Source organism: Rhinatrema bivittatum, chromosome 14 (assembly GCF_901001135.1).
Source record: "Rhinatrema bivittatum chromosome 14, aRhiBiv1.1, whole genome shotgun sequence".
Taxonomy (NCBI): domain Eukaryota; kingdom Metazoa; phylum Chordata; class Amphibia; order Gymnophiona; family Rhinatrematidae; genus Rhinatrema; species Rhinatrema bivittatum.
In genome coordinates this window covers 46,840,328-46,867,810 of record NC_042628.1, presented here as the reverse complement: position 1 = coordinate 46,867,810, position 27,483 = coordinate 46,840,328, and the positions used below count along the sequence as shown (strand labels likewise).

The 27,483-nt window shown below is 40.6% G+C and overlaps 1 protein-coding gene and 1 long non-coding RNA gene across 4 annotated transcripts in view; one reads left to right on the top strand and one right to left on the bottom strand.

Moving 5' to 3' along the window:
• The window catches only part of MGRN1 (mahogunin ring finger 1), a 117,556-nt gene that overhangs the window by 61,080 nt on the left and 28,993 nt on the right, over nucleotides 1-27,483 (bottom strand). For all 3 annotated transcript variants that reach the window (XM_029576330.1, XM_029576333.1, XM_029576332.1), the window contains exons 5-6: nucleotides 25,031-25,148; nucleotides 7,856-7,922 (exon numbers count right to left, since the gene is read on the bottom strand). In XM_029576330.1, coding sequence (XP_029432190.1) covers nucleotides 7,856-7,922; nucleotides 25,031-25,148 — 185 coding nt within the window. The remainder of the gene's footprint in view (nucleotides 1-7,855; nucleotides 7,923-25,030; nucleotides 25,149-27,483) is intronic.
• On the top strand, nucleotides 495-27,043 carry LOC115075696. The gene is made up of 3 exons (XR_003852583.1): nucleotides 495-563; nucleotides 7,758-7,946; nucleotides 26,171-27,043. It is a non-coding gene; the product is annotated as an uncharacterized LOC115075696 (long non-coding RNA).

Below are 27,483 nucleotides of genomic sequence, written 5' to 3'. Positions count from 1 at the left end.
AGAAAACTGTGATTCTTCTTAGGTACAGATACCTTTCAAAAAATGATGTAACAAGAGTTTTCAAGACCAGAGAAAAATGAAAATCTACAAGAAAAAGATATACAAACAAAATTTACCACTAAGGTCTCGCTAAAAAAAAAAGACTGAAAAATCAACTAATTTCACTGTGGCATGTTCCTATGAGGAAACAGAAGCTAAATGCGAGTCGAGGCTGATGAAATGAGTTTACTGCCGCAAAGAAATTCTAGTGATTTCTAAATGAAAACAAATGAGACTCTAGGACAGAGCCTGTGAGTGCACAGTCTGTTGGCTCTCTAGGCTTTAGTCCACTCCACAGAAGCTGAGATACATCCAAGAGTATTAAGAGAGCTTAGAGAAGTTTTGGCACCTCCACTGGCTGACCTTTTCACTGCTTCCTTAGAGCTAAGAGTACTTTATGTATTTATATTCTGCCTTTCCTGACACTTCAAAGCAGATTACATTTGGACTGGAGATGGGTGGATGTGATTCCACAAAAGAAGGAGGAAGCTGGGAACTACAGGCCGGACAGTCCGATGTCTGCGGTGAGCAAATTAATGGAATTACTGCTAAAACAGCGGATAGTGCATTTTCTGATATACAAATATTACAAGACTTAAAGGCAGCATGATTTTACTAGCGATAGGTCGTGTTAGATTAATCTAATTAATTTCTTTGACTGGGTGACCAGAGATTTGGATCAGGGTTCAGCACTAGATATAGTGTATTTAGGTTTCAGTAAGGCTGAAACAGTTAAGCATAGGCAACTTATAAATAAGTTGAGCATCCTTGGGATGGGCCCTAAAATGACTATTTTAGGAACCGGCAGAGTGAGAGGCAACAAAGGCTAATGATAAAAGGAGTTCACTCTGAGGAGAGGGACGTTATTAGGGGTGTGCCGTAAGGATCGATTCTTGGACTGGTCCGGGCGGCTCTCGTTTTGAAATTACAGAGAACACGCTGTCAGGCTTGATGATGCGGCTATAAAATAATTAAATAACAACAAAAAAATCTTTTGCACATTTTGGGAATCGGCAATTTAATATAAGACTTTCTGATGTGACATTTCCTTTTTGCATACAGTTTGGTGTTGTGGAAATTGTCTTTGTTCTTTTTGATACACTTAAAATAAATGCAGCATTTACTTGTGGATGGATACACAGATGAGTCCAAGATGATCCCAAGACTTCTGGTTTGTGTAGGTAGTATCTGAAAAACTTCAAAGCTAATAAGTGTGGGTTCATCAAATGCTGGAAGCCTCTCCAAAATCACAACTTCACTTTTCTCAGCATTGAGGGCAAATGTTTTATGATAGACAAAGACACCAACTGAAACGTGGCAGTCCAGGAAGATATATAATTTGTCATTCCTGCATGATCATCAGCATTAACTTGCACAGAGGCTGGATAAAAGTCGAAAGATTGGGGTCAAGAATTTGGTAAAGAGAGCAGTTTTCAGAGCTAAACCCTGTGGAATCCCGGTGGACGTACAAGATGAAGTATGAATCTGCAGCTGGCGACTCAAGCTAATACTGCTCCAGCCGCTGGATCAGGATATCATGATTGAGGGTGTCAAACACTGCAGAGATATCCAACAAAACTAGAACAAAGCACTGGCCATAGACAAATCTATGGCGGACAGTGTCTAAGCTCAAGATCAATGATGTTTCAGTGCTTATGGATTTATGAAAGCCAAACTGATAGTGATCTGGAATAGAATGTTCCTCTATAAAGTCATTAAATTGTTTTAGAACCATAGCTTCAATTAATTTACCTAAGAATGGTAGGGAAGTAATTGGCCTGTGGCTAGCAAATCTCATCAATTGGCAAACAGGGGCTTGTTTTAATTAACTGGCAGAAAGCCTTCCATCAAAGAAAGGTTAATCACCTTTTCCAAAATGAGAGATTTCTTCTTTCAGCACTTTCTACACTATAGCTGAACATGGATTCAGTGGAAGGATTCAATACCATCTGTGCAATTTTGGTCAAGTAAACCAGACTCAATTCATCTCATTCAATTTCTAAATTCTGGGAAGCAACTGTTGGCTTACTGGAGGGAAATTCTGCATAAATATTTGATCCTTTTTGCTCAAAGTCCTCCCAACGGGGCAGGACCAATGACAACCGTATGTCCCCAATGATATAACATTAGAGCGAGTTAACATGCACAATTTCATCAATGACGTGTTGTGACATATAGGGCCAATCACTAGCCACAGAAGTGATGTCTGGCAAATTTAGACTATTCAGAGCTGGAATCGATTTAGCTTGCAATTGGGCAATCTCAATGTGGCCTCTTCTAATAAACATGCTGTGGGACGTATCTTTGAGGGCTTCTCCCAGTCGCATGAGAATATATTAAAGTTAAAATTATGATCCAATTTTTGTAATATTAATATTTTGAGAATGTCCAGAGTTTAGGATAGAAAAACACTTCCCAGTTTAAAAATATTAAGTCCAATATATTTCCAGCTTTATGCACGATTTGTTCCTAACCAAATGCCATCATCGTACCTAGGATTTGCTCACAGTAAACAGAACGTGGCTCTGAATCTACGTGCAAATTAAAAGCACCCAGAATCACCAGTGATTCTAGCTGTACTTGAGCACTGACAAGACATTTAATCACTAGTGAAAAATTCAGAGAAATCAGGCCAGATGGCAGACAGATTAAATACAGGCTTATTAATGGAAAGGGCAGAAAAAAAAAAAACAAGCTTCGGTTTGTCCAGTGTCATTTGATGCTACAGAAACAGCAACTTAAAAACAGATATCATCACTTAACAAATGTGAAAGACAGTGCTGTCTTAAAATAACTGCAAGAGTTTGTTAATAAGCAAAAATATCTTGACCAACATCAATTTGGTTTTAGACCAGCTGATCACAGGGCTTTCATACTGGTGGCAAATTCTTTTTTATCTTGTTAGATCTTTCAGTAGGGTTTAAAGTATGATACGCTAGGTTGCTTGCTATTGATTCTATGACATAGATTAATACCATGCTTTGCATGTATAATCCAGGTCGTAAGTCACAATCAGCTCAATAAGGATTGTTGGATATTCCATTGATTTGTGAAGCAAGACTGGCCAAAACATGACAGAGCCTTTTCTGTAGCCATGCCTATATTATGGATTTCACTCCCTGAGGCCTTGCACCTTATGACATGTACCAAGACCTTTCGGGCAATGTTAAAACCTTTGTTTACACAGGCATTTTCATGAATATGAGGTTCGCTTTTGGATATAATATGGCTGAGGAGAATATCTTTCATTTTGTGTTTTACTGGTTTAGTTTGTTTTGGATTTATCATTGGATTGTTTTATTACCGATTTATTGTTTTATGATGAATGTTTTTGTAGTAAGTCGCCTACAGCTTCGGCACCAGATATATATATAAAATAATTATCTTGCTGAAATGGCCAACTGACTTAGGAAGTGCATCAGGTTTTTTTTCATGGTTTGAATCCTATTTATCCAATTGGAGTCCGCAAATAGTCTTTGCAAACGCTGTTTCTTCCAAGTTCCTGCTACAGATTTGGGTGCCGCAAGGCTCTGCCTTGTCTGCTGTACTCTAATATATAACTTTGCCCAATCTGCACATTGCTAGCTGAATTGGAAGTCTGCTATCCCTTTTATGAAGATGACATTCAGTTCTTTGTACCAGTTACATCTTATGCTGCAGATGCCCTACTGAATTGTTAGTACTTGCTTAGCTACCATCAGTTCTTGAATGATGGCTATTAGGTAAGTGTTGAAAATGGAAAACCTGAAGTGGTATATTTAGCCAGATCTGTCTTCTGCTATCATCCATAATGATTGATGATCCAATCTCATTTCAAGCTAAAAACTTAGGAATTATTAATGACTCTTCCTTTTTGTTACATCCTCACATTAAGTCCGTAGTTAAGGTGACATTCTTTAAACTGCACTTATTGCACAAATTAAAACTGTTTATTGATACAAATGATTTTCAAAACATTTTGCAAACTCTCATCTTGACAGGTTTAGACTATTACTTGAACAGCCACATAGATATTGAAAACAGGATTTTGTTGAAGTGCTAGTTTGATTTTTGCCATTTCATATTCAGTTCTACATTTATTAGGTTTAGACTATTAGCATGCACTATATCTTAAACTCCCTGGGTTAACAATAAAAGCATTGCAGAAGGCTCTTTAGCCTTTCCTCATAGGAGAGCCGTTCCATTCCCTTTATCAATTTGATTGCCCTGCTCAATACTTTTTTTAAGTGCAACTGTATCTTTTTTTAAATGCAGCAACCAGAATTGCATATAGTATTAAGGTGAGGTCCCACCATGGAGCAAATCAGAGGCATTATGACAGTCTCAGTTTTATTCACTAATCCCTTCCTAATAATTCCTAACCGCTGCAGCACACTGAGCCGTCGTTATCCACTATGACGCCTAGATCTTTTTCCTGGGTGGTAATTCCTAATAAGAAACCTAACATTATGTACTACATCATCACCCGACACTTGTCCACATTAAATTTCATCTGCTACTTGGATGCTCAATCTTCCAGACTCGCAAGGTCCTTCTGCAATTTTGTGTCATCTGCAAATCTGATCACCTCACTCTTCGTACCCCTTTCCAGATCATTTATAAATATATGAAAAAGAACCAATCCAAGTACAGATCCCTGAGGCACTCCACTGTTTACCTTTTTCCACTGAGAAAACTGACCATTTAATCCTACTTTTTTGTTTCCTGTCTTTTAACCAGTTTGCAATCCACAGAAGACATTGTCTCCTATGCCATGACTTTTTAATTTTCTTAGAAGACTCTCATGAGGGACTTTGACAAAAGCCTTCTGAAAATCCAAACACACAATGTCTACCGGCTCACTTTTATCCACGTTTATTAACCCCTTCAAAAAAATGTAGCAGATTTGGGAGGCAAGTCTTCCCTTGGGAAAATCCATGCTGGCTATGTTCCATTAAACCATGTCTATCTAAATGTTCTGTGATTTTGTTCTTTAGAATAGTTTCCAATATTTTTCCTGGCACTGAAGTCAGACTCACCAGTTTATAGTTTTCCGGATGACATCTGGAGCCCTTTTTAAAGATCGAGGTTACACTGACCATCCTCTAGACACAGTGGACGATCCCAATGATAGGTTACAAATTACCAGTAACAGATGTGCAATTTCATTTTTTTTTTTGAGGGGGGGGGGGTTCCCCAGAACTCTAAAGTGTATACCATCTGGTCCGGGCAATTTACCACTCTTTGTCAATCTGCCTTATTACATCTTCCACTTTCACAATGATTTGCATCAGTTCTTCTGAATCATCACCATTAAAAAATAGTTTCCGGCACAGGTATCTCCCCAACATCCTCTTCAGTAAACAATGAAGCAAAGAATTCATTCAGTCTTTCTGCAATGGCCTTATCTTCTCTAAATCCCCTTTAATCCCTTGATCATTTAACGGTCCAACCAATTCCCTTCACAGGATTCTTGCTTTGGATAAATTTTATAAGTTTTTATTATGAGTTTTTGCCTCTATGGCCAGTTTCTTTTCAAATTCTCTTTTAGCCCGCCTCAATGTTTTTACATCAAACTCGCCAATGCTAATGCTTTTTCATATTATCTTCAGATGGATTCTTTTATTTATTTATATTCCGCTTTTCGCACTTTTTTCAGCACTTCAAAGTGAATTTTAACCATGCCAGCAGTCGTTTGGCCTTCCTTCTACCTTTTTTTAATGTATGGAATACATCTGGACTGGGCTTCTAAGCATTGTTAAACAATGACCACACTTGATGTAAACTCTCAACATTTGTAACTGCACCTTTCAATTTTTTTCTGTTTTCCTCATTTTATCAAAGTCTCCCTTTTGAAAGTTTAATTCTAGAGTTGTAGATTTACTTAATGTCCTCCCAGTCATTAAGTCAATTTTGATCACAATTTGATCAATGTTGCCAAGCGGCCTCACCACAGTTACCTTTTGCATCAAATCCTCCATTACACTAAGAATTAGGTCTAAAATATCTCCCCATCTTGTCAGGGCTCAGACCAACCACGCTATGTAGAAGTAATTTATTTAATCTAGAAACGTTACCACCCTAGCATGTCTTGATGTTATATTTACCCAGTCAATATTGAGGTAATTCCACTCTATCCCCCAATTGCTCCCAAAGGTTTCTATATAGAGCGTAAATGTGTGTATGCCTGTATATATGAACAGAGAGAACTGCGTACTTATTACCGTGAATTACCTTTTGCTTGCTTTAACCCAAGAATTACCTTTCTGTTGACTTGCTTGCCCAATGTCACGTCATGTAACTCAGAATCAGAGCAAATCTCATTCTGTTCAGTTTACTCTGCAGAGTAAACTGGCTCTTACTTTTGGAAGGCTTTCAGGAGTATTCTGTCTTGGTTTATTTATTTATAGACATTTAATATTCCACCTTTAGCCATAAGTAGCCTCAATGTGGATTACAAAACAAGTTGAAACTAATAGTTACAGTACATTGATAGAAGGTCATTTACAATCACAGCTGAATAAAATTTATAATTGATAGCATTGAGAGGACAGGGTGTATAATTTATAATCCTTACTTGAAAGCTGAGTAGATAGATCGGAAAGACTCTTTGCCAAGAGGACTCTAAGGGAAGGTGTCACCAGAGAGTCACACCTTAGCTTTTTTTCCTGAAAGCGAGATAAGCCAACTTGAGGCATGGGATAGCGGTACCTTGTTCCAGATTTTTGGTGGATAACTGAAGACATGAAGTCTCGTATAGGATAGTCTAGCTGAAGCTAGAGGAGGAGAGGAGAGAATAGCCATTTGGGAGGATCTTAATGGTGTGTAGGGGAAAAGAAGTTGAGAGAGATACTCAGGGGCTTATTTATTCACACACTTGTAAATGAAGCAGAGGGTTTTGAATTGTACTCTGCTTTCGACTGGGAGCCAGTGCAGCTGATGTAGTATTGGTGTTATGTGGTCAGTTGCTTTGGCCCCTACCAAGATTCTAGTGGCCATATTCTGTAAAAGTTGGAAGCGCTTCAGACTGTATTGCGAGATGATCTCAGGTGAGTCCTGACTGACATTGTGGGGACCTTTGTATGTATATTACCCAATAAATTTATTACCTTCTCTCTCCCTCTCTCTTCTAAGTTTCCCTTGCCTTCCAACATCACATCCTCTCCCCTATCGATGCCTCTCTCTCAAAGCATGGCAGCTTTGCCTGTCGACAGCTAATAGAATGCACGCTACCAGGCTGCTGCAGCTTCTCCTTTCTCAGCCCAGGCTAAGCTCCTCACACCCGAGACAGATGGCGACTTGCCAGAAACCTGGAGTCAAGCTATCATGATTAACTATTCTCTGTTTTCAGAATGTCAGTATCTGTATATTATAATTTACTTTGGCACTGTCTCTAACAGACTGACATGGTAAAAAGTCCAAAATAAATTCATAAAATAGTCAGGAAAGGAGTTCTGACCAACTGTTCTCAAAAAGAGAACCTGCTTCCTCCCTAGGTTTCCCTTTACGCCCTGTAGTGGCCACATCTTGGACTCAGTGAGTAAAATACTTAGGAAACATTGCTTAGTGACAGGACTTAGACAATTCTGAATATAGCATCTGGTAAGGCCAGCACATGAAAGATTAAAGCCGCATTGGGATTCCACGTAAATGTATGTGAAAATGAGTTTTAAACCAGGAGAAGCTCAAATATTACTCTAAAAGGTCAACACTTATGATAATCCTCTGCTCTGGTACAGAGGAAGATTCCAATCTTTGCTAGAAGAAACCACCTCACATCTTGAAAACAAGAGAAAAATAACTTAAAGCATAAAAGGAAATGGATGTGATTCCTTACCATCTCCTTCATCTACGACCGCCTGGATAACCACTGGGAAAACCCCCTTATCCAAATCAAAATTCAGCTGTCAGGAAAGAACACAAAGAAGGTAAGACTCATTGTTACTCTAAAACATCAGGTTCTGAAAAAACAAAACATAAATGTAATAGGGTAAAGCAGAAGGAAAGAGGGAGAACATGAAATATCACCAAGTACTTCAAGGTCATCACAAAAATTTATATTTTGGGTTAGATTTTAAAAGGTGTGCACAGGAGTAGATTTGTTCGCGCAACCAGGTGCGAACAAATCTACTCCCGATTGTATAACCTGCGCGCAAGGCTGCGCAAAATCGTCAGCCTGCGCGCGCCAAGCCGTGCAGCCATCCTCCGTTCCCTCCCCCCCCCCACCTTCCTCCTCCCTTCCCCTATCTAACCCACCCCCAGCCCTAATTTCCCCCCCCCCACACCTTTATTTTACAAGTTACGCGCGCCAGCCAGCTGCCGGCGTGCCATGTTCCGGTCCGGGGACCGGTGCAGAGGCCGTGGCCACGCCCCTGGAATGCCCCCCCCCCCCGACACGACCCCCCCCCCCCAGGAAAGCCCCGGGACTTGCACGTGCCTCCGAGCCTATGCAAGATAGGCTCGGCGCGCGCGCAGGGGGTGGAAGGGGCAGCTTTTCGGTGGTTATGCGCGTATCTTACAAGGCCACGCAGAGATCTCTGATAGTATTTTATAACCTGCATGTATCAGTCATGCATATTAAAAATACGCAACACATGCACATATGTATGCTTACATGCAACGCACTGAACATGTACTTTTTCTTCCAATTTTAAAAATATATGTTCATATATTTTATGCACAAAATAAAGTAGGCCTTACTTACATACAAACCGCCACACCAGGAACCACTTTTTACCATGGCTTTGTTTATTTTGGTAGGTTAGGACAGGACCTGAGATTTCAGTTTTATTCCCAGGGTTTAGCCTGTGGTGAAATGAGCTGGAAGGAGGAGGGGAGGGGGCCTAGAGCAGTTAAAACAGAGAAGAGCAATTCTGCCACTCAGTCCAGGCCCTGTGCGCCTGCTGTCCCTCCCCAGACAACTGCAGGGAACAGGAGGGGAGAGATTGATGCTGGAATGGATGGCAGAGCAAAGAAGAAGAGCTCAGCTTTTGCCTGCAGATTCCTTTTAATTTGTGATCCCTTAGCCTGGATTTGGTGATGGTCTGACTTGTCTTGTGTGTGGGATTGAGGTGTGGTATTTTGCTAATGTGTAGTTTCCATATAGGAATCCATAGCAGTCCAATGTGTTCTATTTTCCCAATAGAAAGTGCACTACAGGTGTGTTGTGTGTTTTGGGGTTTGTTTGTTTTTTTTTGCAAAGTTGTGTGCAATTTCAGAGTGCCAGGTAATGAAATAAAATAATCCATGTCTAATTAAACTGCACCTATTATCTCACCTGTGAGACTTTTCATGTTGTCACTCATTCTCCTCCAACATTTATTCATCTTGTCTGAATATCTTAACTGTGTACATTTATACTGTTAAACATTTATATACACCCTGTAGCACTATATAAATGTTTATCCATATTAACAGTAGTAGTATTAGTGCTATAGTTCCTGATATAATATTTACAGTGCTGTTTGGGTATGGCAGGTTTGCTATATAGTTTGAGTGACTTTTTTTTTTTTTTTTTTTAAATAGAGTCTTTGTATTACTTCACTGAATGGCTGGTAACAGAAGGAGTTTAGGTACTGTTAATGTGACAGCAGAATTTGAATGCTTTTGGTATGGTGACCAGTAAGTGAAACCATTTGAGTTCAGCCCAGCCAGGCATTTCAGAGACTATTTTATTTATTTAGTAGTTTTATATTCCGTCGTTCCATGTGAGAATCACTAGATCACAACGGTTCACACTTAAACAGTCAAAATTAATAGATCTAACAGTTTAGACATACAAGATTATGATCCAATGGACAGAGGTCAGACACACAAAATACATACATATTATTCAAATACACACACACACACTTTAGGAACGGATGAGATTTCGAAGGAAGAGCATATGTCATGCCATTTTTGTCTATAATAGTTATAGTACATTGAAGGTGTATTATGTTGGAAGCATTTTTGTACAACCATGTTTCAGTTCACTCTTAGATTTCTTTTTGTTATTCTTAGGTTCTCAGGCATTGAATTCCAGAGTTTTGGGCCAGCAATTGATAGAACTGTCTCTGGTTTGCATCAGATGAGAATTTCTTATAGTTGGGATTGTTAGGAGACCTTTGTTTTGTGATCTGAGAGTTCTGGGAGGATTGTGTAGTTTAAAAGTTATTCCAAGTAGATCACTGTTGTCCGAGTTAATGCTGTTGAAGATGATTGTTAGAACTTTCCAATAGATTCTTGATTGTATTGGGAGCCAATGCAGAGCCATTAGAGTTGGGGTGCTGTGGCCATATTTCTTTGCTCCAGATATTGGTCTTGCTGCGGCATTTTGCAGTAGTTGAAGAGATTTTATATGGCTTGTTGGAAGACCTAGAAATCAAGGTTTGAGAATAATAGTGTTTGTAGTACTGTTCTAAAGTCAGTTATGGTTAGTAATGGTTTCAAATGGCTCAGTATCCTCAGCTTATTGTAACCTGATTTAATCAATTTACTACCATGGGCTTTCACTGTTACATTTTCATCAGTTTGGACCCCTATTTGGGTTGCTGGATTGATATGGCATTTTTCCAGTTTTATACTGGGTGGTATGGGTTTCTTCTTAGCCAAATGATTTCTGTTTTTTGGGTTTGTTTGGTTTTTTTTAGTGTTCATTGAGAGTTTAAGTTGATCTAGTTTTTATTTATTGTATTCATATAGTCTGAAAACTTCTCTGTCTCCATCTGCTGAAGGGGAGGCAAAACCCAGGAGTCTGGACTGATCCGGGTACGTACAGGGAATGAGGCTTTTTCAAAAGAATTTGCTAACGGGATATAGAATTGTAAGTCGTCAGCATATAGGCAGACGTTTATTCCTAGTTCTGTTGGTATTTTGCATATTGGTAGCACGTAGATGTTAAATAAGGTTTCAGATAGTGCAGATCCTTGAGGAACACCTGTTTTGCATTGGAAGGTGTCAAATCTGGTTGTCAAGTTTTACTTGAAATGATCTATCGGCTAGGAAGGAGGTAAACCATCTTAATACAATTCCGTCTATTCCTATATTTCTTAACTCTCAGCAGAGTAGATTATGGTCTACAGTGTCGAAGGCTGCTGCTAAGTCGATTAGAAGAAGGCCGTATGATTCATCAGAGTCAAATCCCCTTATTATTGGGTCAGTTATCGACTGTAGTAGAGTTTCTGTAGAGCAATTTTTCCTAAATCCAAATTGGTTAGGGTATAGAATTTTTTGATCATCTAGATGCATCTCCAGCTGGGTAAGTACAGCCTTTTCTATTATTTTAGCAAGGAATGGTAAGTTAGAGATTGGTCTATAGTTATCTCAATCATCTGTTCTTCCTGCTTTATTTTTTAAGGTTGATTTTATCACTGCTTGCTTTATATTTTGACGTATAAATCCCTCATCAAGGGAGAGGTTTCCTATTGTGATTATTGAGGTTATTGCCTGGTTTATTAGCTTCAATGAATTGGCAGGTATTGGGTCCAGTGGATATATGGCAGGTTTTAGTTTAGATATTATTTTACTTATCACTAATTTTGAGATTCTGTCGAATGATGACCATTTATTTATTTTAGTTATATCCTCAATTGCATTGTGGGGATGATTAGTGTTGATTGTTGTTTCAGCTTATGGATTTTTTTTCTGTTAATGCAGTTGCATATTCATTACAAGATGATTTTGTGAAAGTGTTGTTCCTTGTTTGGTATGCTGATGGATCTTTTATTAGATTTTTGACAATCTCAAATAATTTTGAGTTGAATAAAAACACCAGTATTTGTTTTGCATAGTAGTATTTTTTTGTTTTGTTTGTTGATGCTAGGTATTGATTTAGATAGGATTTGTATTTTTGTAGAGTTACATCTGTGGGGAATTTTCACCATTGTTTTTCTAGTTTTCTTAGGTTTTTGGGGTTTTTTTGCTTAATTTTACTACTATGTTATTTTTTTATGGTTTTTGTTTGGATTGGGCTATGTTCATCTGCTATTTCTTTGATTATTCTTTCCCAAAAGTTGTAAGCATCAGAACAGTTGTTTAGGTTTAGTTCGTTTATTTGGTTCTCGATTGCATTTGCTAGTGTTTCAGTCTTTTCTTTCTAAATGTGTGGGTGATTATATTTTCTGTAAAAACTGTTTTTTTGAATTCAAGATCAACTTTATTTAATTGGTGGTCTGACCATGGGATTGACTTATGTTCCATTTTCAAACAGCAATTATTAGTATTTGCAAAAATGAGATCAAGTTTGTAGGTTCTGAGATGTGGTGTGTCCAACCTAGGGCTTCCGTTGCTTCTAGAAATATGTCACGGGAGTGACCTTGGTATTTTCTTTATATGAAGATTGAAATCTCCTAAGATTATTGTTGTCTCTGGTGTAGGAAATTCTTTTGTAAAAAATTTAATTCAGGTGAGCAATCTTTTTAAAGTAGGCCAAGTGGGCAGTATACCAGCCCCATGTTAATTTGTTTGGATTTTAATATTGCTACTTCATACAGTGGATTAATCAAAATTTTACTTAATACTAATTTAAGTTCTTTTTTGCAGATTCTTAAAAGGCCTCCCCCTTTTCTTTTTTATTATAGTATGTGGTTATAGATTATAATTTAGATGGGACAACTGGGTTTATGAGGACATTATCCTCGTCATTTAGCTAGGTTTCTGTGATACAGAATATAGTTGGTTGTTGGTCTTCTATCATGTCATTAATGAGTTGGATTTTCTTTTTAAGTGATTATGCATTTAGTAGTAGTAAGGAGATTACTCCTGTTTTGATAATTTACAATTTGGTGCTTGTCATTGGGCATAGAACTTTGTTGACTTTGTTTTTTTTAATGGTGTTGTTCATTATATCGCCATTATTTCCTCACCCTTTTGTATGATTTGTTCTGTTATTTAGCTCTATCACCTTGGTTGTAGGATTCCTCATTTCATATATCATGCAGCTTCTAAGTATTTCAGCAGGCTGGATGTATTTCCTGGATGTATGTCGGGTCGGTAGTCTGGCAGAGCGGCAGCTGGCTGTGAGCAGGAGCGATAAGCAGTAGTTGGTTTTTAGGCAGTTAACTGTTGATGTTGTATCTGGATTGAGATATTTTGCATATCCATTTGTAACTCTCAAACACACAGCCAGTGCAAGAAAGTCTTGAAATGTATAAATGTGTTTGATATTTTTTGTTTTGCAGTCTAGCCTCAAAAATCAGATGACATTCATCAGTGTGATAATTTCTGAAACATTTGTATTGTGTGTGTACACATTCACACACATATAAAACAAAGTTTAATATTTAAAAGTATGATATCTAATCAAGCTTTTACAGGATAGTTCTGTGAAGTATGCTCATAGGAGATCATCATGATTGTTAATTACCAACATTTTGTATGGGGGGGGGAGGGGGGACAAAAGGTTGACTGTTCACCTAGGATGCCTAATACCTTTGCACCAGCCCCGTCTTTCATACATCATGGAGCACCAAGATCTACTGCAACAAGTGCTCCACAGTAAAGTAGGCTAAAATAATTTGCTGCTCTGTATATTAAGGTCTTCCTCTGGTGATAAGAGATGGTGTTTAAAACCAAGCCAGAGGTGCTTCAAAGCACACTGAATACAATCTCAAAGGGGAGGACGTGGGTGGAATAGATGAACTTAAAAGAACAGGTTTCACTGGAAAAGAAAATACAAGCAAAAGGATCATAATGTGCGTGAAACAAGGCAGTTAAAACAAAGGGCAAAAAGATTAACATCTGGAAAAAAGAAAGAACCACTGAAGAAGGAGGGGATAGCATATCTGTAAAGGTAGAGGGCAGCAGAGAAGCAGTTAGGAAACCAAAGGTACAGCCAGAGGAGAAAATAACTAAGAAGCTGATGTAAAAATCTGAGCGTTAAAACTGTGCACCGAAATTCAGCACGTAGTGTCCTAATACACAAGCTAATATTTCTCTTTAACTCCCAATGCAGTAAGGTAATGGAGTTTAAAAATGCAGAAGGAAAATGCTTAGCACAAAGCAAAACATTTTTATGCACAGAAAACATGGTTTATATGCACAAATCATGTTTTCTGTGAATAAAATATGACTTATGTGCACAAAAAATGCTTTCTTTCAGATTTGGGAAAACTGGTATTAGATGCAGCCCTGAAAGCCCACGGGAGTTCACTGCAAAGACTGTATGTTGGAGAAGCAGAATGAAGGAGAAAACTAATACAACTACAGATGACAACACTATGGGCCTGCTCCAAGCTAACTGATAATACTTATGCAATTGGTTAGGCCGAAAGATCAGACATCTAGCTAGTTCATCCTTTTATATTATAAACTATGCAGCAATTCAGAAGATGGTGAGAAAATCATTGCAACTGACAAAAGGTTATATCCCTAGTTACAACATCATGGACAGAGGAGATACAGGGGAGGGGAAAAAAAAGTGAAGGCTGGTTTCTTCTCTCCTTCATTTGGTTACATGCAAATTAAGCCCTTCGACTTTCATTTAGCAATTAAAAGAGCAATCTTCATTTGACCACCTGGACAAAGAACTTCTGAGCAGAAAAACACATTAGAACTGTGATGAAAATCAGACCTCGAGCTGCCCTGTGGCAATGCGGCCAAAGACACAACATGCCTGCTGCCAAGTGGCCCCGCACCCAGCCCCAGATCAAAATGGCAGCCCAACCTCTGACCCTGAGCCAGAGTTCTTGGTATTGGGTCAGGTGAGGTCGAGCTGGCCAAGCAACCAATGTTTATTTTATTTTGTTTAGGTTTATATTCCACCTTTCAGCCACTTCAAAGCAAATTCCATTCAAGTACCTCAGGTATAGCTGCAGTCAGGGGAGAGAGGGCCTAAGCTGGACATCCCACCATAGGATTTAAGAGCAGTCCATGGGCTGGCTTAGCCACTTTCACTGGCCATGCCTGCAGTTTTACCCACCTCTTATACACGATGTCCATCCCTTACCAGATTTTCTTAGAACCTTCCAATGGAAGGTCAGGAGGTAGGATACAGCAGGAAGGGCATGGACAGGGATGCATCACAGCTTTGTGAAGGTTGTACTCAAGGGAACCATGCAGGCATATCATACAGTTAACATACGGATTAGCTATGCTGCTGTTTACATTGTTTCAGGGAATTTTGTGTAAGTTCACTCATGATGGAGGTTGGGCAGGGCCAATTCATTCTCGTGCTTGTACAGCTGGGGGCGGGCACTCCAGGCAGCACAAAAATGAATGAATAAAGTCAGAAGTGGGGAGGTCTGGTCATCACCCGCTTATGTGACTCTGATTGGGCCTCCTCCTCAATATGTGTACAAGTACAATTTGAAAATGGTGGCAGGGATGAGGGTGGAGTCTGGCCATTCCTTGAGTCTATGGCTCAGATGGGGCCTGTTTACCCTATGACAATAAAATGCTGCCAACCAATGCAAAGAAGGGTAGCCTGGACCACTTCACGGTCCTCAGTAGACAAGGATGGCGGCTCCCCACCTTGGGGCGGTGGCAGTAAAAAAAAAACATTGTGCGCCTAATAACAGTCCCCCAAAACTGCCTGGCTAGAACCAACATTTTATGAGAAATTGAAGTTATAATATAGAAATAAAAGCTATGGCCATGTCACTCTACAAAGCAGAATCTCATTGCATTCTTGGTATGAGCCCAAGGGCATTAGGAGTGTGTGCATGTGTTGGAAGGGGAGCGAAATAAGGGAATAGGGATGAGGGGCTGGGTTGTGTAATTTTCTAAGTCCTGACCTTTCAAAATCCCCTTAGTTAAGCTAGAAGTGCGCGAGTATAGCCTACAGATTGTGACGTGAAACTATAAGCACTTGCTGCAAAAGAGAATTCTCAGACAAGTATAATTCAAGAGCCGCTCTCCTTTAGCCACCACGCTCCTGAAGATCCTCCATGCCCTCAAGTTCCTCTCCCCTCCTAACATGCACATATTTCATAGCATTCGTGTCCAGGCTCCCATCCACAGGTCAGACCACTGAGGCGATACTGAAAGCATGGCAAAAATAGCAAATCTGAAGTGCTGCAACAAAGCAGTTCAAATCAAACAGCAGAAAATTCAGAGAAGAATCACTTAGCAGGCTCTGCTGACGTAAATGCAGGCAGATTGTGTTAGCACACAAAGTGTGGTGACAAGTTTAAAATTGGTAATTCAGGTTCACGGCGAAACTGTGAAATACAGAAATTGGCTGCATAAGCAAGGATTCTTTAAAAAAAAAAAAAAAAGTTTTATTTCTGCTCTACTTCATTAAGACTGTTCCTGTAGCAACTTCATTATTCTCAATGCCGACGTTATCAGTGCTCTGTGCAATAGACTTAACTATGGGAAAAGCAAAGCGTAATGTAAGGGCCTTGAAAGGAAACTTCCCCCCTAGAAGGAAATCCTGGAAATAAATCTAATGGATGAGCTACAGTTACCAACTAAATAGAAGTGTGAGATATGACCTCTAGAACCTTTATTCGGGTTCAAGCATCACAGGGGTTACTTAAGATTACTTTGGTTTTACCCCGATGCAGGCACCGGGAAAGTGCTTTTCTGTGCACCCTCCGACTTAATATCATGGCGATATTAAGTCGGAGGTCACGAAAGTTTAAAAAAGTAAAATGGGCCCGCTGCTGTCAGGTCGAAAACTGGACGCTCAATTTTGCAGGTTTCCGAGCCCGTGGCTGTCAGCGGGCTTGAGAACAGACGCCGGCAAAATTGAGCGTCGGCTTTCAAACCCGCTGACAGCCGCCGCGTCTGTCAAAAAAGAAGCGCTAGGGACGCACTAGTGTCCCTAGCGCCTCTTTTTACCACCGGGCCTAATTTAAATAAATTAAGATACTGTATCACGCGCACAGGAGAATGGCCTGTGCGCCCGCTCTCCCGCATTTTTACTGTATCAGCCTGACAGAGAGAAGACAGTTTATAATTCCTTTTTGTTATTGATTTTTTCTCTTTTTGATTTGTTATGCTTTTGCTTTTATAATTGTGACTCAATGTGATTCCATCTCTTCCTAAAGAATTTTTTCCAGGTCGTGTGTGGTACTCCAGACATGGACTGTTCTCTCAGGAGACCTGAGAATAGCCAAGGCATTTGATACATTACCAAATGGACTTTGCTGAAATACAGTTTTGGGGTTTTTTATTATTATAATTGCTGGCCCACCTATTTCCTAGATCTCAGAAAGATCCACTTGGGATGTCTTTTATTAACTTATGTTACTTTGCGGAGTCTCCCTACTCCAAGTTTCTTTAGATTGTTGAAGTGTTTACATTTTAGGTTTTGCTCAGCCTTATAGAGCCTTGCCTACGCCTTGATGATTCTCCCCTGGGCACTGTGCTTTGTCATTCTTCAATGTATGATACTAAGATATTGCTTTTTTTTGTATAGTTTTATTTGTTGTTGAGAAACGAGCTAGAGCACTTGTTGGTTTGGGGGTGGGAGGGGGATGAGAATAACATGGGGAATATATTACAATGTGAAATTCTGTCATATGTTCCAGTGCTCTTAGATTTTGGGTTGATTCTTTAGGGAGGGAGGCTGGGGGCAGAGGAGAAGGGAAGGCAAAGGAGGGATGGGTTAGATGGTTAGGTTACGTTGTGGGAGGGGAAGATGAAGGGGGTATTGGGGAAGGGAATTTGGAAGGAAAGGGGAGACAGGTTAAAAGCAAGCACCAGTTCAAAGCCTGAACATTGTAACATTGGTTCACTCTCACTTTGCATTGAAAGTTCACCGCAATGCAGAGACAGTGAAGGTTTTCAACTCTCAATTTTACCACAAGCCATCATAGTGTAGATTACAGATTATGGCCAATTTAAAAAAAGTATCCTTTAATGGCCACTCTTGTGAAAAGGTACAGGATAGTTCAATTTTTTAAAAAATAAAGGGAAAACTATTGCATTCCTACAGGAGATGCACCTAGTGGCCCATGAACATGAGAAGCTTAAAAAGACATGGGTGGGGTCAATATATTCAGCAACTTTTTCATCCAAATGCAAGGGATTATGCATCTTCATACATAAAAATCTCCCCTTGAAGGTGTACAGAACCCGATATGATCCACAAGGCAGTTATGCTATATTAGAAGGAAGTCTATATGGGCAAGTAGATACTTAAGTTAATATCTACAGACCTAATGTCGGTCATGCGGACTTTTACAACAAGATGCAAAAGGTCCTAGCAGGTTATGACACTACAAAATTATGCATGGGTGGTGACCGGACAGATCTGGGGCACGAGGACACCACATTAACTCCGGGAGTGGGTTTTGTAACCTAATTCAGTTGCATAATCTTGTGGATGTTTGGAGAGAAAAAAACCCAAGAAGCAGGAATTACACCTATTTCTCCCTTAGACACCCAACATAGCCACTTTGAATCTGTTTAAGGTGACTGGATCTTAGCTGATTTAGGGTACGATGGTGAACAATTTTTCACCTCTTGATTATTGGTAAAAGCAGAGTATTGTCACAATCGGACAGTGGTTCAGTGATCTCCAACATGAGTTGGCCTACATTCTGTTTGGTAGAACCTCCTCATGTCGGAGATAAGTAAAAGGTGTTGTAGGCCTACTCACCATGGATATTTGAAATTGACTGTGCATGGAGTCTGAACTCTCTTCTTAACTAGAGAGCAGTGGTTTCCAACTTTGGGATGAGAGGGGTGAATATTGCTTATGAGCAGTGAATAATAGATTGATTACGGTTTTATGTTTACTGTGTGACACTGTTTTATGTGAATGTAAGGATATTATGAATATAAACATAAACTGCTCTGATCAATTAAAATTGAATGAGGTGGAATATAAGTTTTATAAATAAAATAAATATAAACACAGGCAGTAGTCAGAGGATTTATGATTACATACACTAGCCATCAAAACAAGCCGAACTGGAAAAGCAAATCCAATTTTGGAGCAGAAGCACAGATCAGACTGCTCTCCTAAACCTGGCAAGGGATGAACTAAAAGAATTACAAATTCATGTTATAGAAAAATCAATGCGTATTTGTTAAGCAAAAATATTACAAACATGGAGGCAAGGCAGGTTCATTACTGGCCAAGGCAAGTCAAACTAGAAGGGATAGTTCAATCATATATGGTATTCGAGACAGGCAAGGTAATATTAATCAAATGCCAACAGACATTAATAACTTGTTTGCATCACAATTTGCTAATTTCTACCCGTGCAGTCCGAACTGGAGAAGCTTATCACTTCCTTTTTCGAACCTTTGGGACTACCCCGTATTATGGAGGAGGCAGTATCCTATTTGCAGACATTAGCCCCAAAGAGATGGTGAGGGCCATTGGGGCATTGGTTGAGAGGAAAAGCCCGGGCCCTGATGAGTATCCATAGAATTTTATAGGGCTTTTTCAAATTTGCTAATCCCCTATTTGTGTGAACTATCTATCTAAGGACCCCTGGAGCCACGGTGGGTACTCTCACTGAAGCTCTAATAGTCTTGATTTACAAGTCATTTAAGGAGACGCTGGAGTATTCCTCCCATGGGAACATCTCGCTAATAAGTGAGAATTCTGCAAATTCAGCTGGAGGATATTATGCCTAATTTGGTCCATGTTGACCAAACAGGATTTATTAAACAGAGTGGTTATCAACCAATAAGATGGTGGTTTAACATACTACATCTAGCTTCTCAAAAAGCAATGGCAGGGGCAGCAATTTCAATGCACGCGGACAAAGCCTTTGACCCCGTGTCCTGGCCATATCTGTTATCTGTTTTAAAGCACTTTGGACTTCCAAAGATGTTTTCCTCCTTCAGTTATATTGTAAACCGGCATGATGTACTCACGAATGTCGATATATAAAAGCTAATAAATAATAATAATGTTTGTCTTCTGGATATATGTATTATATGCTACTCCCAATGCAAAGGTACTCTCTAATGGGATAATTTCAGCTTCCTTTAAAAGCAGCAGGGGGATGAGATAGGGGTGTCCCTTATCCCCATTATTTAACCTTACAATAGGGCCATTAGCTCATGCTGTAAGGAACACAAGGATCATTGAGGGATTTAAGCACAATAATGCCAGTCACAAAATTTCCCTATAAGCAGATGATAGATTATTACTACTGGACTAACTTGTCAGGATCTTTGTTGGTACTGATGGAACTTATAGAAGGGTTTGGTGCAGTCTCTAGATTTGTTATCAGCTATGCTATATCTTAGCTACTACTGCTGGGCCTGAGTAGAAGAAACCCTCAGAAGGTAGAAAAATTTCAAAAAGCTCAGGAGGGGTTTAAATATCTTGGTATTCGGATATCTAGGGACTATTCTTAAGCTTTATAAAAACAATTATCTACCAATTTTTAATGATAAAATGTGTACCTGCAAAGTTGGTCCTCTCTGCCTCTACAACTCCTGGGATGGATAAACGTAATAAAGATGGCCATTCTACCAAGTTTAATATACCCCTTTATGCATCTCCCATGCGATGTTCCAGTCAAAGCAATACATGGTCTTAGAGGGACCATATCCAGTTTTGTATTGAAGGATAAACCCCTGACGCTTAAATAGGATGCTATGGTCAAACCCAGAAAAGCAGGTGGATTGGGATTATCAAACTACCAGTGGTACTACTGAGCGTGTAGGCTTGTATTTCTATGAGCATGGCTTGGTTCTGATCCCACACAGTCCTGGCACTCATTTGATGGGGGAGGAACGGAGGGGTGCAGTTTGGCATCATTGTAGCACATGCTTTATTCATCTAACATGCTCAGGCAAGTTATGAGGAGCCATCTGTGTACCTGCCATTACCAGATATTTATATTTACAGCTGAGTAAAGATTTAATGAATTCTATACCTACCAACCTAGCCTTGGAAGAATGTGAGGGAGTAGAAGAGGTGTTATGTTGTAAAGAATGAGCAAGACATTTAATATCTGTACTATACATAGGGGCGGATTTTAAGAGCCCTGCTCGCCTAAATCCGCCCAAATCCGGGCGGATTTAGGCGAGCAGGGCCCTGCGCGCCGGTGAGCCTATTTTACATAGGCCTACCGGCGCGCGCAGAGCCCCGGGACTCGCGTAAGTTCCGGGGTTTTCTGAGGGGGGCGTGTCGGGGGGCGGGCCCGAACCGCGCGGCGTTTTCGGGGCATGTCGGGAGCGTTCCGGGGGCGGGCCCGGGGGCGTGGCTACGGCCCGGGGCGGTCCGGGGGCGTGGCCGCGCCCTCCGGACCCGCCGCCAGGTTGCGTCCCGGCGCGCTAGCGGCCCGCTGGCGCGCGGGGATTTACGTCTCCCGAAATCCCCCGACAAAGGTAAGGGGGAGGGGGTTTAGACAGGGCCGGGCGGGTGGGTTAGGTAGGGGAAGGGAGGGGAAGGCAAAAGAAAGTTCCCTCCGAGGCCGCTCCGATTTCGGAGTGGCCTTGGAGGGAATGGGGGTAGGCTGCGCGGCTCGGCGCACGCCGGCTATACGGAATTGATAGCCTTGCGCGCGCCGATCCAGGATTTTAGCAGCTACGCGCGTATCCAGCAAAAGTACGCCAAATCGCGCGGTTTGAAAATCTACCCCATAATGTTCCGGTCTGAATAATGTGAGTGTGGAACATTGGATAAGCTTATCAATGGAATATTGATTTAAGTAGTGAACTGGACACAAAACCTGGAAATTCATTTGGAAAACCGCAAGGAGTATTATCATATGCAGCAAGGGGCAGGAATTACAGTACAAATTGTTAAATAGAATGTACAACATATCTGTTTTCTTTGCTAAATTTTGCAATGCAAGTCAGAACTGTTGGAGAGGGTGCAGACATATAGGAGCTTACCTGTATATATGATAGGAATGCAGAGAAACAAACATTCCTAAAGAAGGTGACGGATTGCATCTCAAGGATATGCAGACAAAGGTTAACAGACAACTCTCTTCCTCCTGAGAAAATGCTCTAATGATGGGATATGTAGGGTAGTAGAAAATTGGTAGGGCACCTGTTACACGCCGCATGACTAACAACTGCCCTCCAATAGACATGTTCCCCCACTATTTATTGCTGGGAAAATAAAGTAGTGGATATTGCTACAATGGAGAAACTGGCAAATATGCTTCGAAATCAGGCTGATATATATAACAAAGTGTGGGGACCGTACTGGATTTGGTGAGGAATAGATATAGATAATCAACATGTATAGCCATATGAACTTTGAATGCCAAGGTAAAAGTTATGATGCAGCATTGAAATACTGAAGGGTGTGCATGTTAGAAATCTGTTTTATTTTCACACCCTCTGTAACCAAGTTGAACATGCTGAAGACAAATGTCTATGTTTCTGTATTGGTACCGTTACAAAAAGAAAGTTAAAAAAAAAACAAACCAAAGACACACCCTTTAGGCTGAGCTTGTTGCTGCATCTCTCGTACTGACATCTGCAGTCCTAAAGATGACGTTGTGAAAGCGCTGGTGGTAACATGATACTGCTGAAATTGGAGAAGAGGCTTCTCTGGAAAAGGAGCATTTAAAAGCAAAGTAAAGACACCTTGAAGAAGACAGGGGTTCAGGTCCCATTCTAGAGAGACACTGGACTCATGCTGCTCCTTAACATGGGCGACCGTTTCTCTGACCTTGTCCCTAGAATCGGTTACATTGGCCAACTTGTCATGTACATCCTCTCATAAACTGCTGGCTCTCAACCAAGCCATCCAGTGTGCTCTGATGACTGTTGGAGAATATCTCACTGTTCGCTATCAAATGATTCAAACACCAAGCAGAAATTACCACATTCGTACTCCTCCGCATCCAGAAGATCCTACTGATAGACTGCACATTTTCCATCCTGCAACTCTTATCAGATGTTTCAGCTTTTCTATACAATTGAGCAAGCATTACATTACTTAAGATTGGTGGGCCATGATGCAGGTATTGAGTTACAAACCCTAAAAGAACTTCTCAAAAGTATCCAACAGTCAAGGGTCTTTGCCCGATGGGGTGTTGGAGAAGATTCTGGTCTTCTTAGACCATTTCAGCATTGACCCATTACCACTAATTGTTGTGGTATCTGGACTACCCCAAACTTTGGGGTTTGCTTAATTCTGTATTTGAAATCTAGTTTTTTGGATAGTGGGGGATAGGATGCCAGATTCTCCTACATTTCTGTTTATAAATCCCATAGGATCAAGCACACAAAGATTGCTGCTGGCTCGGACGGCATTTCCAGAATTTGAATAAGTCCAAAGAATTCAGTGCGGGGATTTATGTCCTTTTGGACATTGATTCCCAATGCTTTACCTAGCTTATCCAAGAATTTGGAGTTCTGGTGGCAAAAAGTGCTCCAACGGATCAGGTAGAGCTGGCTGGGGATTGCCATAGACTCTTCATCAGAACCGAAAGATGAAGGGATACTAACCCACAACCCCAATGATGATGAAGGTGATCAAGACAGAGTCCATCTTGGAGGTGAATATTCTTGGGTCATGCCCCATGCTTCCGCTTCAGACTGACTAGATTCCTCAGCAGAGAGGGATGTTTTGGGGCTAGATGCCACCACTGGGATCTCTGATGGAAACTCCTGAGGTATGGAGGCAAGAGGAACTCCCAACAGAGGGACCTTTACAACAATGAGTATCCCCAATAGTTTAAAGTAGCCTCCCAAATCCTGTGGCCTTTTCCCCTGTCCTCTCCTCTGTAGTGTTGCACAAATTATTGTATTTGATTATTTGAAGCACACTAATTCAATAGTGCTGCGAACATCTGATATGCACTATACAAACAATGATAATGATGCCTTTACCTACTACAAAGAATACAACCTATATAAATGTAGGCAACCTCTGGCTCCTTTCTTCTTCAGCAATGATGGGGAAGGTGTCTTATCTCTCTGTCAGCTCCCTCCTCTTTGGCATCAGTGGGGAGGATGGGGGGGGGGGGGGGGCTATAGGAAGATGAACTCACTTGTCCCCAACTTCTGACTGCTTCATCAGACAGGTAGGGAAGATACTGACTCAACCTTACTTGTCCCTGGCATCTCTCTCCTTCAGTGGGTGGGGAGGAGGTAGCAGAGAGTAAAATGCTTTTTGCAGTGCTGGCTGGTCTTGCACCATGATGTGTTTATATTTATTTTATTTATAAAACTTATATTCCACCTCATTCAATTTTAATTGATCAGAGCAGTTTATGTTTATATTCATAATATCCTTACATTCACATAAAAATCACATAAAACAGTGTCACACAGTAAACATAAAACCGTAATCAATCTATTATTCACTGCTCATAAGCAATATTCACCCCTCTCATCCCAAAGTTGGAAACCACTGCTCTCTAGTTAAGAAGAGAGTTCAGACTCCATGCACAGTCAATTTCAAATATCCATGGTGAGTAGGCCTACAACACCTTTTACTTATCTCCGACATGAGGAGGTTCTACCAAACAGAATGTAGGCCAACTCATGTTGGAGATCACTGAACCACTGTCTGATTGTGACAATACTCTGCTTTTACCAATAATCAAGAGGTGAAAAATTGTTCACCATCGTACCCTAAATCAGCTAAGATCCAGTCACCTTAAACAGATTCAATTTTCTTTTTGGTCTGGTAGCTCCCCTTCTTTTCTATTCCATCTCAAATGGAACTAATGCTGGGATCCTGGTACCACGAGCTTTCATTCACTACTACAATGCGATTTTTCCCCTATTTTAAGCCCTCAATAAGGCAATACCCAAACACCAGGTATCGCCTTATTGACCAACATAATTCCCTACCAATCAAAGGCTTTGAACAGCACCTTCACAGCTTGCCCAGTCCTGGCTGATATGGAGTATGGAAGACTTGATCCATGAATAAAACCAGGGGTTTTCTACATGGCAGAACATAGCACTGACGCTGAACCTCTGGGCAGGCCCTCAATTTCATTTCTAATTGTTGTTAGTCCTGGCACATTTAATAACTATCGTTTCAGATGGCTGCCACATCCTGCTTGTGCAGAACAGATCATGACTGCTGTAGACGATCACTAGTCATGACGTATTATACAGGAGCCAAACACTGGGCCCAGCGATTCTTCCTGAGCAGTGGGGGGGGGGGGGGTGCGCTAGGATTATAACCAATTACCTCATCATCCTTCCACTCTGAGAAATCAATCTTGAAGGAAGGCAGGGAGAACTGCTGGTTCACACCTCTCTTATAATGAACGGTCTCAGACTGCAAAGATGGATTCTTTGTGCTGTACCTGAAGAAAGAAAAGTAAAGTAGGAAAATGTATGCAAGAAATAGCGGTTCTGTGTTTAACTAGAATATAAGTCATTCATGCCTGTCTGGCATCCTGGAAATCATATGGAAGGAAAACAAATAAAGAGTCTTGGGGACAGACATCTGTTCTCTATGGAGAGCCAAAAGGCAATGAGCAAGAGAAAGATAGACAGGAATTTGACACAAGATTGGATTCTGTTGGTTTTCTCAGAGGTTTATGCCAATAAGTGTTTTTCATGCCGGGCAAAAGTACACATTCAAATTCAGTGCGTCTTGTCATTTAAAATCCCAATTGTAACCCCCAGCACCTGTGAACTAGCAAAGATCTGAAGCAGCAAACCCCCTGGGGTCAACGATCCCACAAGCAGAGCAAGGAAGCAGCCTCCACTTCTAGCCCACACGTCCCACTGGCCTGTTAATCACTTAGAACCAACCCTCCTGGGAGCTCACTCAGGGGAACTACTGCTTCCATTCATCTGTAAACGGAGGCATTTTTGAGAGGAAGCACTACCTCTTGTTGATCAACCCTCTGAAACCTTTCAGCTAGAAGACCTGATTTTATCTTTTCCTCCGACTATAAACCTATATACAGGAAACAATAACATGGTATCAGGGTTATGGGATCTCAGGAGGTAGGGCTAAAGTATCACTATCTGAGGCACTATTAATCCAAACTAGGATGCCAGTAGTGCCTGGAAGACAGTGAAACCTTCACTGTCCTAATAAAACAAAAATGTGCTTTTTTTGTGTATAATACACTTGTTTTGGGGAAGAGGGAAGGAGAATCTTCAATCTCCATTTTCATTGTTTGTATATCTTTGAACATCATGTTGACTGTGATTGCATGCTATAAAATGAATAAAGATATGCAACACAAAAAAAAATGGTACCCAGATCCCAGAGGGCATATTGTATGACTGCTATAGTCCTTCAGGGATTGATTGTATTTAAAACTATTTACAAGAATATGTCTTAGCTTTTTTTTTTTTAACTCCTTTCTAGGTTCTACATTTACCTGCTGCATTTCTCGAGACATGACATGTGAAGAATCAAGAAATCACTGATTTTCTTTTTTTTGATCTTTATATAACCATCTCATGCTTTTCCCATCAGCCCCTATGTATATGATAAGTCACTGTTCATGTCTCATGCTTGGTCTCCATGGCGACTGCTCTGTTTCCATGGCTGCTGCCTGCACTTGTTGCTCTGTAGGTGCGCTCTCATCCCTGTGTGTTGCAGGAGCCAGTAATTTTTTAGCTTACGGTTAATCAGTGATCAAAGAGAAGGCAGACAGTTTCCAGTTATATCCAGTATCAAACAGCCTCATGTAACTAGTTCAGGCTACATTCTTGGCTGTCTCTCAAACATCAATGCCCTTTATCCTTGAGCAAGTCATATGCAGGTTTGATGGGTTAACTAAGAGATGAAAGTCAGGAGGACACGTGGAGGGATGACCAAACACAGTTACAGAAACAATATAACTGATAACCCCTGGAAGGCTCTCTCAGCGTTTTAATGTCTCTGTCTTGGCCTTGCAGGATCATGTGGTCATCAAGGCTCAGTCATGTCATTCCAGACAAGCAGTTCTCAAACACAAATCCATTATTCTGCACAAATGTAACAGGTCACCAAGCCTGCTAGATAAGAGATGTCTTAAGACATTTTGTCTATATCCCCCTACCCATTTCTTATTGCAAGCCACCAAGGCCGAATCTGGAAACACCGGCTTAGAGCTAGCTGGAGAGCCAATGATAGTAACATCTCCTTTCCAGCAACCAAAAACAAAAGTGATCTGACACAATGGCATCTCTTCAATGGGGGCATGGCAGTGTACTTTCTGAAACAAGGCTGAGGAGGAACAGTAAAGGAAAGCCCATGCTGACACATGGAGCATTCTTGCCTGGACAAAAAAAAAAAAAAAAAAAAGATCCCTAAAAGAACAAGCAAAGTACAGACAAAAAGCAGTGTTGGAAAATCTCCAACAGCAGTCCTGGATAGACTGTAAGGGGTTTGGCACTATTCACAGACTGCATGCAAAGCCCCCACACGCCAGACACGAAAACCCTTTTGCTGGCTCAAAATCTAATGCTGCAGCTGAACACTGTGATAAATAAAACCTATGCAAATTCAGACAGCTATCTTACACCCAAACTGCCTTGCAATTTACTGGGAAAGGTAAATGGTAGAGCTGATAAGGTTCCAGACAAAGGCACCCCAGTGCACAAGGGAAATCTCTACCACCATTGTCCTAAAAAGAATTTGTCAGATGCTTCAGAGGACCCACAAAATGCAGGGCAACAAAAAGAAAAAAAAAA